At 38.0% G+C, this 15915-nt stretch overlaps 2 protein-coding genes across 2 annotated transcripts in view; one reads left to right on the top strand and one right to left on the bottom strand.

The window, feature by feature from the left end:
* The window catches only part of DNAH12 (dynein axonemal heavy chain 12), a 299548-nt gene extending 294329 nt beyond the window's left edge, over positions 1–5219 (bottom strand). The window contains exon 1 of the mRNA XM_081284134.1: positions 4928–5219. The gene's annotated coding sequence lies outside the window, so the exon portion shown is untranslated. The remainder of the gene's footprint in view (positions 1–4927) is intronic.
* A 124-nt stretch (positions 5220–5343) lies between these two features.
* PDE12 (phosphodiesterase 12) lies at positions 5344–8871 on the top strand. Its single transcript, XM_081284145.1, has 3 exons — positions 5344–6772; positions 7987–8065; positions 8219–8871. The coding sequence occupies exons 1-3, from the start codon at positions 5465–5467 to the stop codon at positions 8659–8661; spliced, it is 1830 nt and encodes a 609-aa protein (XP_081140271.1). The 5' UTR covers positions 5344–5464; the 3' UTR covers positions 8662–8871.
* Positions 8872–15915: the final 7044 nt, after the last annotated feature.

The raw sequence follows: 15915 nt of genomic DNA, 5'->3' as shown, positions 1-15915 counted from the left end.
GAACTCAAGATCCTCTTGCCTTAGCCTCCAGAGCTGCTGGTATCACAGGTGCCCAGCTAGAGAATAAAATTATATTCATTCTGGCTATAAGAGTTTTATCAGATAATTTATAAATATATCCTCCTGACTTGTCTTATCAGATTTTTTCCCAGTACTAGGGATTGAACCCAAAGTCTTGTGCATACTTAGCAAAGTACTACATCACTGAGCTTTACTCAACCCAACCCTGTATAATCACCCTTTTTTTCCCCTTCCAATACTGGGGTGCTGAGGATTGAACTCAGGGCAGTCTAGCACTGAACTACATACAATCCTTTTTAAAATTTTGAGACAGGGTCTTGCTAAATTTCCCCAGTCTGACCTCGAACTTGTAATCCTCCTGCCTTGGCCTCCCAAGTTGCTGGGATCAATGGTCTGTGCCACTACACCTCGCTGTCTAATCCTTTTTTTGATGGTATCTTTTGAAAAGCAAGTTTTTAACTTTGATAAAACCCAGTGTATATATTTCTTTTATAGATTGTGATAGTGAAGTCATCTATAAAGACAGAAAATCATGAAGATTTTCTCCTATGTTTTCTTCTAATTTTGTTTACTTGGGTCTATGATCCAGTTAGAGTTAATTTGTGTATGCAGTGACAATAAATGGTGTAATTTTTGCATAGGGTTAATTCTGCATATAGATCCATGTGCATTTTTCCATCCCTAGCTGAGTGACCTTGGCACCTTTGTTTTAAAAAACCACTTCACTAGCTGGGCATGCTGTTGTACGTAGACTCAGCTACTTAGGAGGGTGCTGGAGAATCACTGGAACCCTCTAGATCAAAACCAGCATAGCCAACTTTGTGAGACCCTGTCTAAATTTTTACTCCTCACACTTCAGATAGAGCCCTAATATCCAGAATATATAAAGAACTCAAAAAATTAAACAATAAGAAAACAAACAACCCAATCAACAAATGGGCCAAGGACCTGAACAGACACTTCTCAGAGGAGGACATACAGTCAATCAACAAGTACATGAAAAAATGCTCACCATCTCTAGTAGTCAGAGATATTTTTGTGGTATGTATTAAAACAATGATTAAAACTAAAAGAAGATTAAATTAGATCAGCTTGCCTAAAGGAAAATCTTATTTTTTAATGGAACTTTTATTTTGCATAAATAAGCTATTTTAAGATTGACTAAATTCTGCAAAGTTGCTTGAATACTGGGGATAAGAAAAATAAATGACATTTCAAAATTCAGAATTGTGGCTCAGTGGTAGAGCACTCATCTAGCACATGCAAGGCCCTGGGTTCTATCCTCAGCACCACATAAAAAAGAAAGAAAGAAAGAAAGAAAGAAAGAAAGAAAGAAAGAAAGAAAGAAAGAAAGAAAGAAAGAAAGAAAGGTATTGTGTCCAACTACAACTAAAAATAAACATTAAAAATTTCAGAATACTCATATGGGTCCTATAAACTGGAGACTTACCTCTTGCTTGCCTTAAGTCTGGGACAGGAGTCTCTGTGTTTCTCCTTTGCTAACAAATAAATAAAATGTCTTTTTTCTAAAAACTTTGTTCTCATTTTTGGATTGGCAACAGAGCCAAAGACTGAACATGGACCTGGTACCATGAGCAAGGACTAACTTACCTGTAGATGCATGTTATGGCTCAGAACTTTAAGAAGACAAAGAAAGACTGGAACAGTGGCATGTACCTATAACCCCAGCAACTTGGGAGGTTGAGATAGGAGGATCACATATTCAAGGTCAGCCTCAGCAACTTGGCAAGGCCCTAAGCAACTTAGTGAAACCCTCTCTCAAAGAAAAAGAAAAAATAGTGCTAGGGATATAGCTCAGTGGTAGAGTAACCTGAAAAGAAAACCAACAATCCCCAATTCAAATCCAGTCTGGTCTTTCAGGAAGATACATTTTCAAAATATAAAAATCAAATACATTCTATTTAATAGCTTGACTTAAAATGCTATGTGGGCCTCCATTTGGATACTTGCCCTAGACCTCTCAAATAAGAGCAGGTCTTCTCATGCCTGACCTTTCCACATCCAGATTCATATCCAACTGCCTATGGATATGAGAAATAACCTCCTGGAACCTAACAAATATCTAAAATTTAATATGGTCTAGACAGTCTCTTGATTTTCTTCTGCAAATATACTCTAATCCTAATATCTCCCATTCCTGTAAATGTCCTATCACTTGTTTAGCTGCTCTGTTTATTCCTGCCCTAATAATCCACTCTTTTTTTTTAAAGAGAGTGAGAGAGGAGAGAGAGAGAGAGAGAGAGAGAGAGAGAGAAAGAGAGAGAGAGAGAGAATTTTTAATATTTATTTTTTAGTTCTCGGCGGACACAACATCTTTGTTGGTATGTGGTGCTGAGGATTGAACCCAGGCCACACGCATGCCAGGCAAGCGCGCTACCACTTGAGCCACATCCCCAGCCCTAATAATCCACTCTCTATTCTGAAATCAGAATTGTCTTTTTAAACATGTATCATGAAAGTTTACTCCCCTGATTAAAATCTTCCCATGGGAGAATGGATCAACAAAATGTGGTACAACCATGCAATAGAACACTTTACAGCCACTAAAAGGGAATAAGACACTAATACATATTACAATACAGATGAAATTTGAAAATATTCTAAGTGAAGCTAGGTGTGATGGTGCACCCCTGTAATCCTAGCGATTCAGAAGGCTAAGGCAGAGGAATTACAAGTTTAAGACTAGCCTGGACAGTGAAACCCTGTCTCAAAATAAAAAATAAAAAGGGGTAGGAATGTAGCTCAGTGGTAAAATATACCCGAGGTTCTCCACTGTGGGGTGTGGGGATTGGGGTCCATCACAGTACCCAGTGCATACCTGTAATCCCAATCACTTGGGAGGCTGAAGCAGGCCTCAGGAATTTAGTGAGATGCTCAGCACTTAGCAAAACCTTGTCTCAAAATTAAAAAAAAAAAAAAAACTGAGCATGTAGCTCAGTGATAAAGGGTTCCTGTTTCAATTCCAAGTTGCAAGAAAGAAAAGAAAAAATTTTAAGAGAAGCCTATTAAGGTCCCTTAATGTATGATTTAAATATTCAGATTAGGTAAATCCATGGAAACACAAAGTAGAGTGGTAGTTACCAGTAACTGGGGTAAGTGGGAATGGAGACTGACTGCTGGTGGGTGTGGTATTTCTTTTGGGGCTGATAAAGATTCTGGAATTGCCTAGCATTATGGTTGCACAAATTTGTATGAGAGTACTAAAAGCCACTGAACTATGTCATTTGAAAAGAGTGATTTTTATGTTTATGAATTATACCTCAATTTTAAAATAAAAGAATCAGGGCTGGGGATGTGGCTCAAGCGGTAGCGCGCTGGCCTGGCATGCGTGCGGCCCTGGTTCGATCCTCAGCACCACATACCAACAAAGATGTTGTGTCTGCGGAGAACTAAAAAATAAAATATTAAAAATTCTCTCTCTTCTCTCTCACTCTCTCTTTAAAAAAATAAAATAAAATAAAAGAATCAGGAAAAAAACTTAACAAAAAGTTGTTTTTAATTATACAATGCCTTACTAGATATGTGTATTTGATTTTTGGGGGGTAGGGGCATGGGTGGAGGTGGGTAATGGGGATTGAACTCAGGGGCACTTGACTACTGAGCCATATCCCCAGCCCTATTTTGTATTTTATTTAGAGAAAGAGTCTCACTGAGTTGCTTAGCACCTCGCTTTTGATGAGGCTGGCTTTGAACACTCAATCCTCCTGCCTCAGCCTCCCCAGCCATTGGGATTATAGGTGTGCACCACAGCGCCCAGCTTAATATTTTTCCTTTTTCTCTTCTTTTTGGTGGTGCTGAGGATGGAACCCAGGATCTCTGGCTACATGAACAGCCCTTCCTGGGCTATTAAGGCTCTATGAAAATTGTGAAACAAAACTATATGGAAGCCAATGAGAATTAGGATACACAAAACTTCCTTCCACGATTAAGCAACAATTAGCTTTCCTCCTTTGAGAAAAATGAAAGTTAAAATTATTTTCCAAAACTGAAAGCAAAGCTACTCCAATGCCTTCTCTTTTTCTTAAAACACACACTCCATTAGTGCTCAGCCAATGAGAAATCAGAGGAAGAAACTTGCACTCTATGGGATAAAATGCTGGTTGTAGGGCTGGGGTTGTGGCTCAGTGGTAGAGCCCTTGCATAGGAGGCTTGAGGCACTGGGTACGATTCTTAGCTCCAAATTAAAAAACAAACAAACAAAAAAAAAAACAACACATTTTTTAAAAAATGCCGATTGTAACTGTCCTCGGGGGTGAGACCACCATTAAAGTTTCGCTTTCTCTGTATAAATAAGTAGAAAACGCAGACCTTCATACTGTTGCTCACTCAATGTAGTGGGTGACTTTCCAACCTGCTACTCTTCCCTGGGCTCACTGCAAGTTATACTGGACTTCTTTCTGGTCCACAAACAAATCAAGATCCTTTCCTTTCAAGGGACTTATGAGAAATATATCAGTTAAGTTTGAATTTCAGAAAAAAAAATTTAGGTGTTAAGTATGCAGCATTATCATTATTTTTCTTTAATTCACTTAATTGGCAGCCCTGGATTTTTATTTGCTAAATCTAGCATCTCTAAAAAGATAAGATCTTCTTTGCTAACTAAAAATGAACAGCTTTCCGCAGTTCATCACTACTATTTGTTTTTGTTCGTTTACTAAGCTGTCTGTATAACTTTGACCGGGTTTCGGATAAACCCTACTTCACAAAAAATGTGAGGCTTAAAAATAGACACCAAGCGTGTACCGTTTTTAGCATACTCAATGTTCACTAAATGGGACTTAATGTATATTGGTCATTATCAGAGACTCAGTTGGGCGCTTGGTTGCCGGCCCCGCCAGAGTGAACCCTCCACAGTTCAGGAAAAGGCGAGCAGGGTGAACAATACCATAGAAAGGAAACGAGCAACGCTTTCCAGGTCCCCAGTGAGCCTTCCAATTCGGGTGGGAACCCCTAAACCCTCACTCAGTCCAGCCACAGGAAGTATGAGGAAGACGCCTCCAGAAAACCCGCTCAACGCCCGCCTCAGTTCGCAAAGTAGAGCGAGTGACGCCGTCCAACCTCTTCCGGTTTGATGCACCTTTCCCTCCGGGCCCCAAGTTGCACTTTCAACAAAGCTTGGAGTACAATATTTCTCTCTAGCACATATATATATATATACTTCCTCCACCTCAATAAACCTAACTCTGGTTGAATATAAAAATTAATTGGCTAGTAATTAGAGAAAAGTATTGCCACGAAAAGGAGCAGATAAGCAGGCCTAGCGAAAGTGCGTGGCGCGAGCTTTGTGCGCCTTCTCCTAGCCTGCCGGAAGTCGCTGGGTCGGAATGGGTTCCGGAGCCGGCGGATGTAGCTTCTCAGTCTTCACTTGACACCGGGCGGCTGCTTGGCTGCTGGTCTTGTCAGCCTCTGGGTTGCCAGGTTCATGTGGAGGCTCCCAAGCACCCGCGCCGTGCTTCGTGGGGTCCGGACGGCGGTGGAGCAGTGCAGCCGGACTGAAGCGGCTCCTGAAAAGGCGGCAGGCGCGATGGAGCGCGCTGTAGTGCGCTGTGTTCCCTCGGAGCCCAAGCTGAGCTTGTCGTTTGCGCTGGCCGACGGCAGCCACAAGAACATGCAGCGCGACCAGAGTGAGCCGCTGGGTCGGGCCCTCAGCCGGATCGCTACCAATGCCCTCAAGGGCCACGCTAAGGCAGCCGCAGCTAGAAAGAACCGGAAGAACCGGTCCAACGCGAGCGGTGGCGCGGCCTGTGCAGGGTCTGGGTCGGAGACGGCAGCAATCTGCGAGCCGGTGGTAAAGCTGTACTACCGAGAGGAAGCAGTGGCTGAGGATGTGCTCAACGTGGACGCCTGGCAGGACGGCGCGGTGCTGCAGATTGGCGATGTCAAGTACAAGGTGGAGCGCAACCCACCCGCCTTCACCGAGCTTCAGTTACCACGCTACATCATGGCCGGCTTCCCCGTGTGCCCTAAGCTCAGCCTTGAATTTGGGGATCCGTCTGGCTCTCTCTACCGCTGGTACAAGGAAGCCAACCCTGGTGCCGCGGAACCTGAAGGTGGTGGCCCTTCGTCATTGTCTCCCTCTTCGCCATCTTCTACTTGGACCGAAACGGATGTGAATGAGCGCGTCTACATCCCGTCCAATGCTGACATCGGACTACGGCTGAAACTTCACTGCACTCCAGGCAATGGGCAGCGTTTCGGGCCGAGCAGGGAATTGGAAAGTGTGTGTCCAGTGGAGGCTGGGCCTGGTACTTGCACTTTTGACCATCGGCATCTCTACACCAAGAAAGTGACAGAGGACGCTCTCATCCGCACTGTCTCCTACAACATTTTGGCAGACACGTACGCCCAGACTGAGTTCTCACGGACTGTTCTGTACCCATACTGTGCCCCCTATGCCCTGGAGCTTGACTACCGCCAGAATCTTATCCAGAAGGAACTCACAGGCTACAATGCCGACCTGATCTGTTTGCAGGAGGTTGACCGCGCGGTGTTTTCGGACAGTTTGGTACCCGCATTGGAGGCTTTCGGGCTGGAGGGCGTGTTTCGAATCAAGCAGCACGAAGGCCTGGCCACTTTTTACCGGAAGTCAAAGTTCAACCTCCTTAGCCAGCATGACATTTCTTTCCAAGAAGCCCTGGAGTCTGACCCACTTCACAAAGAACTGCTGCAGAAACTAGTTTTGTACCCATTGGCACAGGAAAGAGTGCTCCAGAGATCTTCTGTCCTTCAGGTGAAGTAGCTCTTTTTTCATACTTTCCCATTTTTAGGGGCCTGGAATGCGGAGTAGAGGGAGGGCAGCAGAGGTTATGATTGAAATCATCCAAATTTTATTGAAATGTTAAAAGTTTAATTTTCATTTATTTGGCATTTATTGAGCACTCTTGTGTGCCTCCTGTGCTGCAGGTTGCCTTCAGCAAGACAAACAAGGATTTTCTTAGTGCCTCACAATCTGGGGGAGACATGTTAAATACAAGAAAAATAGCAATATTTAATTTTTTAACTACTTGTCAAGCACTGTTCTGACATATTTTAAAGTACTTAAAGTGCTTGGTGACCTTTACCATGTGCTTCATAACTATTAACTAGTAGTCTTTATCATTGGAGCATTTAATCTTCACAGTAATCCCTGTGTTCTCATTTTACAGATGTGATTCTGCTCATTTTATAAATGGTCAAATTTACTTATCCATATTCACACAAACATGGAGCCAGGATTCTCAACTATATACATATAACAATCATCACTGGGCTGAGTATTAACTGCTACTTAAAGCTATCTTTGTTTTTAGAAATATGTTTACTGTGTTTGTCCAGAATTTTGAGGTCATTGGTTTGGTTCAGAGTAAAAAGAGTTAGCTACCTTTTGGGGTTTTCTGGAGCACCTGTGTTTTATGCACCTTTTTGTAAATTTATATAATTGAATACACATTGAAGTCCTCCATGAGGTAAGGATAGAGTTTTTTTACCATTATGAAACTAGCTTAGAAGTGTGTTTCTCCATGTCATACTGCTGTGTTGAATATTCAAACATAGGTCCATCTGACTCCAAAGCCTGCCCCTGACCACTAGAAAACACTGTCTCCAACCTTAATATATTCATCTATAATGTATCATATTAGCTTTATATGTTGGACTATTAAAATACATTACACTAAATCCTACTCATATATATTCTAAAACTTTTCATACTTGATATCAGTTCATCAAGGGAAGGATATGGAATAAAATGTCCATCATATAGACTTAGATTTAAAAAAAAAAATCTGGGGCTGGGGTTGTGACTCAGAGGGAGAGCACTTGCCTATGCATGAGGCACTGGGTTCAATCCTCAGCACCACATAAAAATATTGTGGCCACCTAAAACTAAAAAATAAACATTAAAAAAAATTTTTCAGGAGATTGACAGACATCAATTGACTTCCTGACACTTTCCATTTATTTTAGGTTTCAGTTCTTCAATCTACAAAGGAGTCTTCTAAAAAGATATGTGTTGCTAATACCCATCTCTACTGGCATCCAAAAGGTACATTTTATTTTTTGTGACTTAAACATGGTGACTCAATGTTATTAAATCTGTTTTATACATATATTTTGAGTGTCACCATATGAAATGTTTTTTTTTTCTTTTTAAAGACTACTTTAAAAGTACTTACATTAATGTTTTTTATATTCATAGGTGGGTACATTCGTCTCATTCAAATGGCAGTAGCTTTGGCTCACATTAGACATGTCTCATGTGATCTGTATCCTGGCATACCAGTTATATTTTGTGGGGACTTTAATAGTACACCATCAACAGGAATGTATCATTTTGTCATCACTGGCAACATTCCAGAGGATCATGAAGACTGGGCTTCCAATGGGGAAGAAGAAAGATGCAACATGTCTCTAACACATTTCTTCAAACTGAAAAGTGCTTGTGGTGAACCAGCTTACACAAATTATGTTGGTGGCTTTCATGGATGTCTAGATTACATTTTCATTGACTTACATGCTTTAGAGGTTGAACAGGTGATTCCATTACCTAGTCATGAAGAAGTTACCACCCACCAGGCCTTACCTAGTGTTTCCCATCCTTCTGATCACATAGCACTTGTGTGTGATCTAAAATGGAAATAGATTTCTGTTTTAAGTATAGAAAGGAAATTCGTTACTTTGTAGAAAATTTGATATGAATCAAAGCTAATATGTAACTTTCAAAGAGGAAATATAGACTCAATGGTAAAACTTTCTATTCATTCCCTACTAGTTATGTTCCAAGACTATTTATGTTTGCATCATATAGACCCTTTTTCCCCCTACACTTGGAGGTAAAGCAAATATATTTATGGAGAAACAGGAAGTTCAAATACTGTGTACATTTTTATAAATGATTTTTAATCTAATTAATAATTTTTTAAGTACCATTTGAATGATCTTTTAATTTTTTTTCATGACACATTTCAGATTGAATCATGTTTATTTAATTATATGAAAAAATGCATACAGGTTAAGGTGAAAGACCTAAATTCTGACACATGGAATAACCTTAGGGTCTACCTCTACCTCAATTTGGTCAGCAGTTTATTACAATTTCAGAGTTGACAAAAAATTAAAGTTGTTGTTGATTGCTTCTGTTTTTTTCCTCCACCCTCCACCCCCAAGTACCAGGACTTAAACCCGAGGCTCTCACACAGTAGGCAAGTGCTTTGTCATTGAGTTACATCCCCAACCCTTTTTGAGATGGTGTAAGTTGCCCAGGCTGGCCTTGAACTTGGGATGTTCCTACCTTAGCCTCCCCAGCTTCCCATGCACCACTGTAACCAACTTCCGTTTTTCAGCTAGTTTTTCAGTGTCTTCATTCTCTAGTATTTTTTTTGTTAATATATGGTAAAATGGACATAATTTATATTCTGAGTCATACAGCAGCTCATTTTAATTTCTAGTATGTAAGCACAATTTAGTATTCAAAATAAATAGCAACATTTGATCCCATTTTATTTAATTACTCTTGCCTACAAAAAACTTAAGACAAAAGAGTATTTGACCAGGTGATATTAACAAAATACAGCATAATACATTATTTTTGAGAAACTGCCTACTGATATGGACTCGAAACTTTGGATAAACTCATTCAGCATTTCTATGCCGTAAGCATTTTCAAAATTGTTAGTTTTTATGAATAGGGAATAGAGAAGTAGTTTGGCTTTTGAGTATATCTGAAATAAAAACTTATTTTTATAGGTAAGCATTATAATTTATTGTAAAACAAGATTTAAATAGGAGGCCAAACTCTTTTAAGATTAGAAATTACAAACAGCCTACAATGATAACTAAGCTATACTAATTTATTACCATACCTTATTTGTAATGCTTAAGCTGTTGCTTTTTTGATATTCAAGATAACTATAGTGTTCTCTCATATTTCTGCATTTAATTTCTAGATTAGGTATTAAATCCTACTCATCTCAAGAAAAGCTCTGATTTTCCAGTTATGAAAATGCTCATTTCAAATTCTTCTCTGAATCCAATACCATAAGAATTGTCTTCTTTAGATAATCTGCTGTCAGATGTATTGTTATCTCTTAGTTTAGCAAGTTTGAGAATGAAATTTTACCTGCCCTTCAGATTAAACCTTGAAGTATTTGAAGTACTTGAAGGGAAAGATTGAGGTACCAGATTGAACTGGGGATTGAACTCGGGCACTCAATCACTGTACCACATCCCCAACCCTATTTTGTATTTTATTTAGAGACTGAGTTGCTTAGCACCTTAGCCAGCTGAGGCTGGCTTTGAACTCACAATCCTCCTGCCTCAGCCTCCAGAGCCACTGGGATTACAGGCATGTGCCTCTATGCCCAGCAAGGTGGCAGTCTTGTGATCTTATTTAGAAAGAGCTATTAAATGGGGGCGGGGGGGGGGGGCGGAAATAGATGCTACCGACTTGTGCCTTTCTAAAAACCATTTTCAAGAGCATTTTAACAGCAGTTTATAAATAAACAAATAAAGCTAAAATCTGATTTTTTTAATATACTTTTTCTTTCTTTTAAAAATTTGGTTTTGGTCTGCTTCCAAATACACGTTGACAGACCCATATAGTAACTTAAGAGAAAACAAGTTTCTCAAAAAAAATGTTTAAAAAAAATTTCTAATGTGATATAATTACCCATGTCCATGAAAAGAACACACAGGTTCTATATTATACAAGTCCTAGCTAGATTGGAATCTAGTCAGAAAAACTCTTAAGCACTTACTAAATAGTCCATATATCCTAAATACCTAAAGTTGGTATTTCCTGACTAAATAGTGTAATCAGATTATATACAGGTATTTAAAGGTATGTTATTTTCAAGTGCTATATACTCTAGTCAGATCTCCCATTAGAATGACTCAAGTCCAAAGGTAGATAGATGACAGTAAGAAAATTATGTAAGTAGCATACCAAAATTTCCTGTATTCATAAGTTAAGACAAAGTGTTATTCAGAAATGTTTAAAGCTATCTTTGTGATTGATTTTTTTCTATTACATTGGAATTTTCAGTATATTTCATTGTAACAAATATGGGAAGTTTAACAACTTTTTATGGCACATCACATTTTATAATGTCCTAAGTTCTTGCTGCAGGAATTAACATTTCAAAATTTTATAGCTATAAATGAATACAAGTATTTTAAGATGTTATTCTATTTTTTTAATATTTATTTTTTAGTTGTAGTTGGATACAACACCATTATTTCACTTGTTTATTTTTGTATGTGGTGCTGAGGATCGAACCCACAGTCTCGCATGTGCGAGGCAAGCGCTCTACCGCTGAGCCACAACCCCAGCCTAATATATGTTATTCTATTAAAATGATCTCTTGCACAGTTGTCACTACAGCAAATATATACATTGATAGTTCAGAATTCATTAGCAAACAAATCATTTCTGGCAACAATGTGTGTTGTTTTAAAATTTTGAATACTAAAATCAGTTGTTCCAAATTTCCTTTTGAATGTGGTGTTTCATACTGGAGGATAGATGTCTGAAGAGCAAACAAAAGGAGAAAAGATGGGAACTCTACTGTGGGAAGATCTCCCTAGTCAAAATAGTCATTTTTGGATCTCACGTTTTAGCTCTGAAATATAGGCAAAGGTTTCCTATAAACTAATCCTTTTAAGTAAAATCCAAAATCCATATATAATAATAAAAAGATACTGCATATTAATTTAACAAGACCCAAATGAACAACTCATTAGGAAAAATCTTTCCTCTAAAATCAATTTAAAAACATTTAAATGTATTGAAACTTTTTAATATTTTGCCTAGGATAATATTCAAAGGAAATACTGTTTAGATTTCATTTGGGGGAAGGAAAGAATTTTAAGAGCTTTAATTCATATGGGTTAAGTCTTTTGGTCCTTTTTTATAAGGAAATATTGCTACACTCTGAGATGATACCAAAGCATTTTTAAAATGAAATTCACATAGGATTAACCATTTTAATGTGTATAATGCATTCACAATGTTGTACAACCATCTAGTTCCAAAGCATTTTCATTACCTCCAAAGGAACAAGCAGTCAATCCCCTGTCTCACCTCCCCCAGCAACTGAAAATTACTAGTCTGCTAGGGATCTATTTTTGATATTTCATCTAAATGTAATCCATATGATCTTCTGTATCTGGCCTTTTTCATTTAACATATATTTTCAGGGTTCATCCCTTCTTATGGCTGAATGACAGTCTATGTAGATATACCACATTCGCTTATCTAAATGGACACTTACTTGTATGGTTTATATCTTTTGGCTATTTTGACTAGTGCTGCTATAAACATCTGTGCAGTTTTTTTGGTTTGAATCTGTTCTTCCCAGTATATACCTAAGAGTGGATTGCAGGGCTGTATGTGATTCTGTTTTCTTGTTGTATAATTTTACATTCCCTCAGTAATGTATGAGGGTCCCCCATTTTTTCCACATCCTCACCAAATAGTGGGTTTGAAGTGATATCTCTACCAGTGCTTTTGTGTTTGTATGTGGTGCTGGGTATTCAATCTAGGGCCTTGTGCATGTGAGGCAAGCACCCTACCAACTGAGTTATATCCCCAGCCCCTACCAATGTTTTTTTTTTTTTTTTTGGGGGGGGGGTTGTGAGGAGGTACTGGAGATTGAACTTGGATACTCCACCACTGAGCCACATCCCCAGCCCTATTTTGTATTTTATTTAGACACAGGGTCTGAGTTGCTTAGTGCCTTGACATTGCTGAGGCTGGCTTTGAATTCACAATCCTCCTGCCTCAGCCTCCTGGGATTACAGGCGTGCACCACCATTCCCCACTCTACCAATGTGTATGTGATTCTCTTTTCTTTTTTAACTTTAGTTGAATTAATGTTGACAGTCATGAACTAGATTATTCACAAATGGTTTACACGACTTCCTATTTTCCAAGAAGGCCCATATTCAGTTCCTTCTCATTTTACAAGCTTTTGTCAAGTGGGAAAGGTCAGTTTCCTGGCTTCCTTTGAAGAAATTTGAGAAGACAAAAATTAGAAAAATACCAAAGCGTAAGCTGTAAATAAATAAAAAACCTAAGATAACAAAAAGTTAAGTCTTAAAATGTTTGTCTCAGAATGAACTTGTTTAGTAACACTGGCTTACAATTAACAATGCTCCTTTTTAAATCTTAGGTACACAGAATAATAGATCACAAGAATGTATAAATACTGCTGGGTATAGTGGCACATGCTTGAAATCCCAGTGACCCTGGTTGATGTGGATTCATTGTTATGACAGCGAACTCTGGCATGTCAAAATCCACATTTGTGTAGGTTTTAATCGTAATTTTAAATTTCCTTGAAAACCTTCCCTAAAAACAATTCATCTCCATCTGCCCATTTTGTGTTGATGCTGTCAAAACATTTGCATATTTGCATAACATAGTTCATTGTGCCCAGTAACTCATCTTAATGATTTCATCCTAAAGTGTTGCCAATGGACATTTTCTTAGTGTGCTTAAGTATTCCTGGGTTATATTTTTACTAGCTTGTCCTATTTGTGTTCTTTCTATATTTAAATTGATTCAGTAGAGAAGTCAATTGGATTTAGATGTTGTATTGGATGAATATGCACTTTTACAAGAATTATCAAATATCTTTATTTCCCTTGTAGAATAATTTAGAAATAATGGCATACTACCCTTAACATCTTTTTATTACATATCTTAGAAGTCTGGCTTTTTGCATATTGCATTGTGTCCTTTTTCTTTTCTCCAAATGAAATAACTCCATGATGATTTGGTTCTTCTATCCTAAATTGATGTTTTTTTGTCTATAAGGGATTTCACTGCCTGTCAATTTAGTTCACAGGCCCTAAAAGAAACCCTAGCAGTCACTCCCCATTCTCCCTAGCTCCTGGCAACCACTTACCTACTTTGTCTATATGAATGTCTACTCTGTACCTTTCATATAATTGGAACCAAATTATTATGCAGTTTTTTGATTGGCTTCTTTTCATTTAAGATGGGCCCATGTTGTAGCATATATTAGTACTCATTTTTATGAATATTCCATTTCATGCATACCACACATTTATCATTTGTCAGTTTACAGACATTTGGATTACTTCTATTTGCTGCAACAAATATTTGCGTACACGTTTTTTAGTAGATAGATGTTCATGTGGGATCTGTTATACCTTTTGAGCATCTACCGAAATATTACCAAAATTAATACTATTAACTAAAGTACTATTTTACATTCCCACCAGCAATACACATAGGTTCTAATTTCTCTACATAAAATAAAATGTATTAATAAATTTTATTATTAATATCTTATTATAAAAATAATACATGCTCTTGTAGTTGCAGTGGTACTTACCTGTAATCCCAACTACTGAGGAGGCTAAGGCAGAAGGATCACAAGTTCAAGGGCAGCCTGGACAATTTAGCAAGATCCTATCTCAAAATAAAAAAGGATGGGGATGTAGCTCAGTGGTAAAACGTCCCTGAAACTAACCCCCCCAAAATATGCTCATTTTTAAAATGGAAATCACAATACAGCAATGTAAAAACTTGTATTTTCCATACCTGAACACCCTAAACCCATTTTAATAGCTAGTGTTTATCTGTCCAGGCCATTTCTTTGAATATCCATAAATAAAAACATATACCTATTTAAGTACATATAGGATCATCTGCATTGTATATTATCTTCCCATGTCAATAGACAATAACTATTTTTCAAGTTGTGTATGCCATAATAATTTAACCAGAATACTTTTGTATTATTTTTGCCATTGAAAGCAGTGGTTTTTGTACACGTATCTCTTGCCCAATTGTTGGGTATATAGCAGTATAGGACTACAATTGTTGAGCCAGAGTTGTTATTCTCTTTTTGATTATAAGTATCTTACTATGAAGTGGCATCTCATTGTGGTTTTGATTTAGATTTCCTTGATGGGGATGTGTTCCAAGACCCCCAGTCTCAGTGGATGCCTGAAACAACAAATAGTGCCAAACCCTATATATGTTATTTTTTCCTGTATATACTTATAATAACATTTAACTTATAAATTAAACACAGTAAGATTAACAATTAGTAAAATACATTTTACTATATTAAAAGTTACTTAAAACTTATGGTTTCTGAAATTTCCCATTTAAGATTTTGGGAATACATTTGAATTAAATACTGAAACCATGGAAAATAACACCAGAATGGGTAACTACTATACATTTCTATTTAGTTGAATGGCAATCCAGCCTAAAAAGAACCATGTGGCCAGACATGGTTATCAACACACACACAAATATCACTGCATTATAGTTGTACATAATGGTGGAATTTGTTATGCGTTCATACATGCATACAATATAACAATACAATTGTCAGTATCATTCCCCAGTATTTCCCTTCCTTTCCCTTCCCTCCTCCAGTCACTTTCTTCTATTCTACTATTTTCATTTTCATGAGATTCCTGCCCCAGCACCCACCACCTTTCTTTTCCCTTTCTTGCTTCCACATATGAGTCAGTTCTTAACCAGTTCTCTGCCTGCAGAAGGCAGGGCTAAGCCTCCCACCACCAAGTACTTAACATGCCTATGCATACTATTACAACAGTAAAGGAATTGGTGACAAGGTCAAGAGGGAATCTAATTTCACTGTTCTTAAACACTTAAGTGATCTAGGAGTCACCTGCTAGTACAGCTACATTGTTTCTTGCCTTAGTCCAGATATTTGCTCATGCTATTTACTTCTCAACAATCTTTGTTCTTAAAACGTTTTATATGGCTTGTGGAAATACAAAATAAAGGACATTTTCTTCCTGTACTGATAACTTAGGCACTTGAATACAATGTCATAATGCATATACTAGAAGAAATGTATCAAAAATATGATAAAGTTTAATAAC

Source organism: Spermophilus citellus, assembly GCF_964194105.1.
Source record: "Spermophilus citellus genome assembly, chromosome: 3".
NCBI classification, from domain to species: Eukaryota; Metazoa; Chordata; class Mammalia; order Rodentia; family Sciuridae; genus Spermophilus; species Spermophilus citellus.
This window is presented reverse-complemented; position numbering and strand designations above follow the sequence as displayed.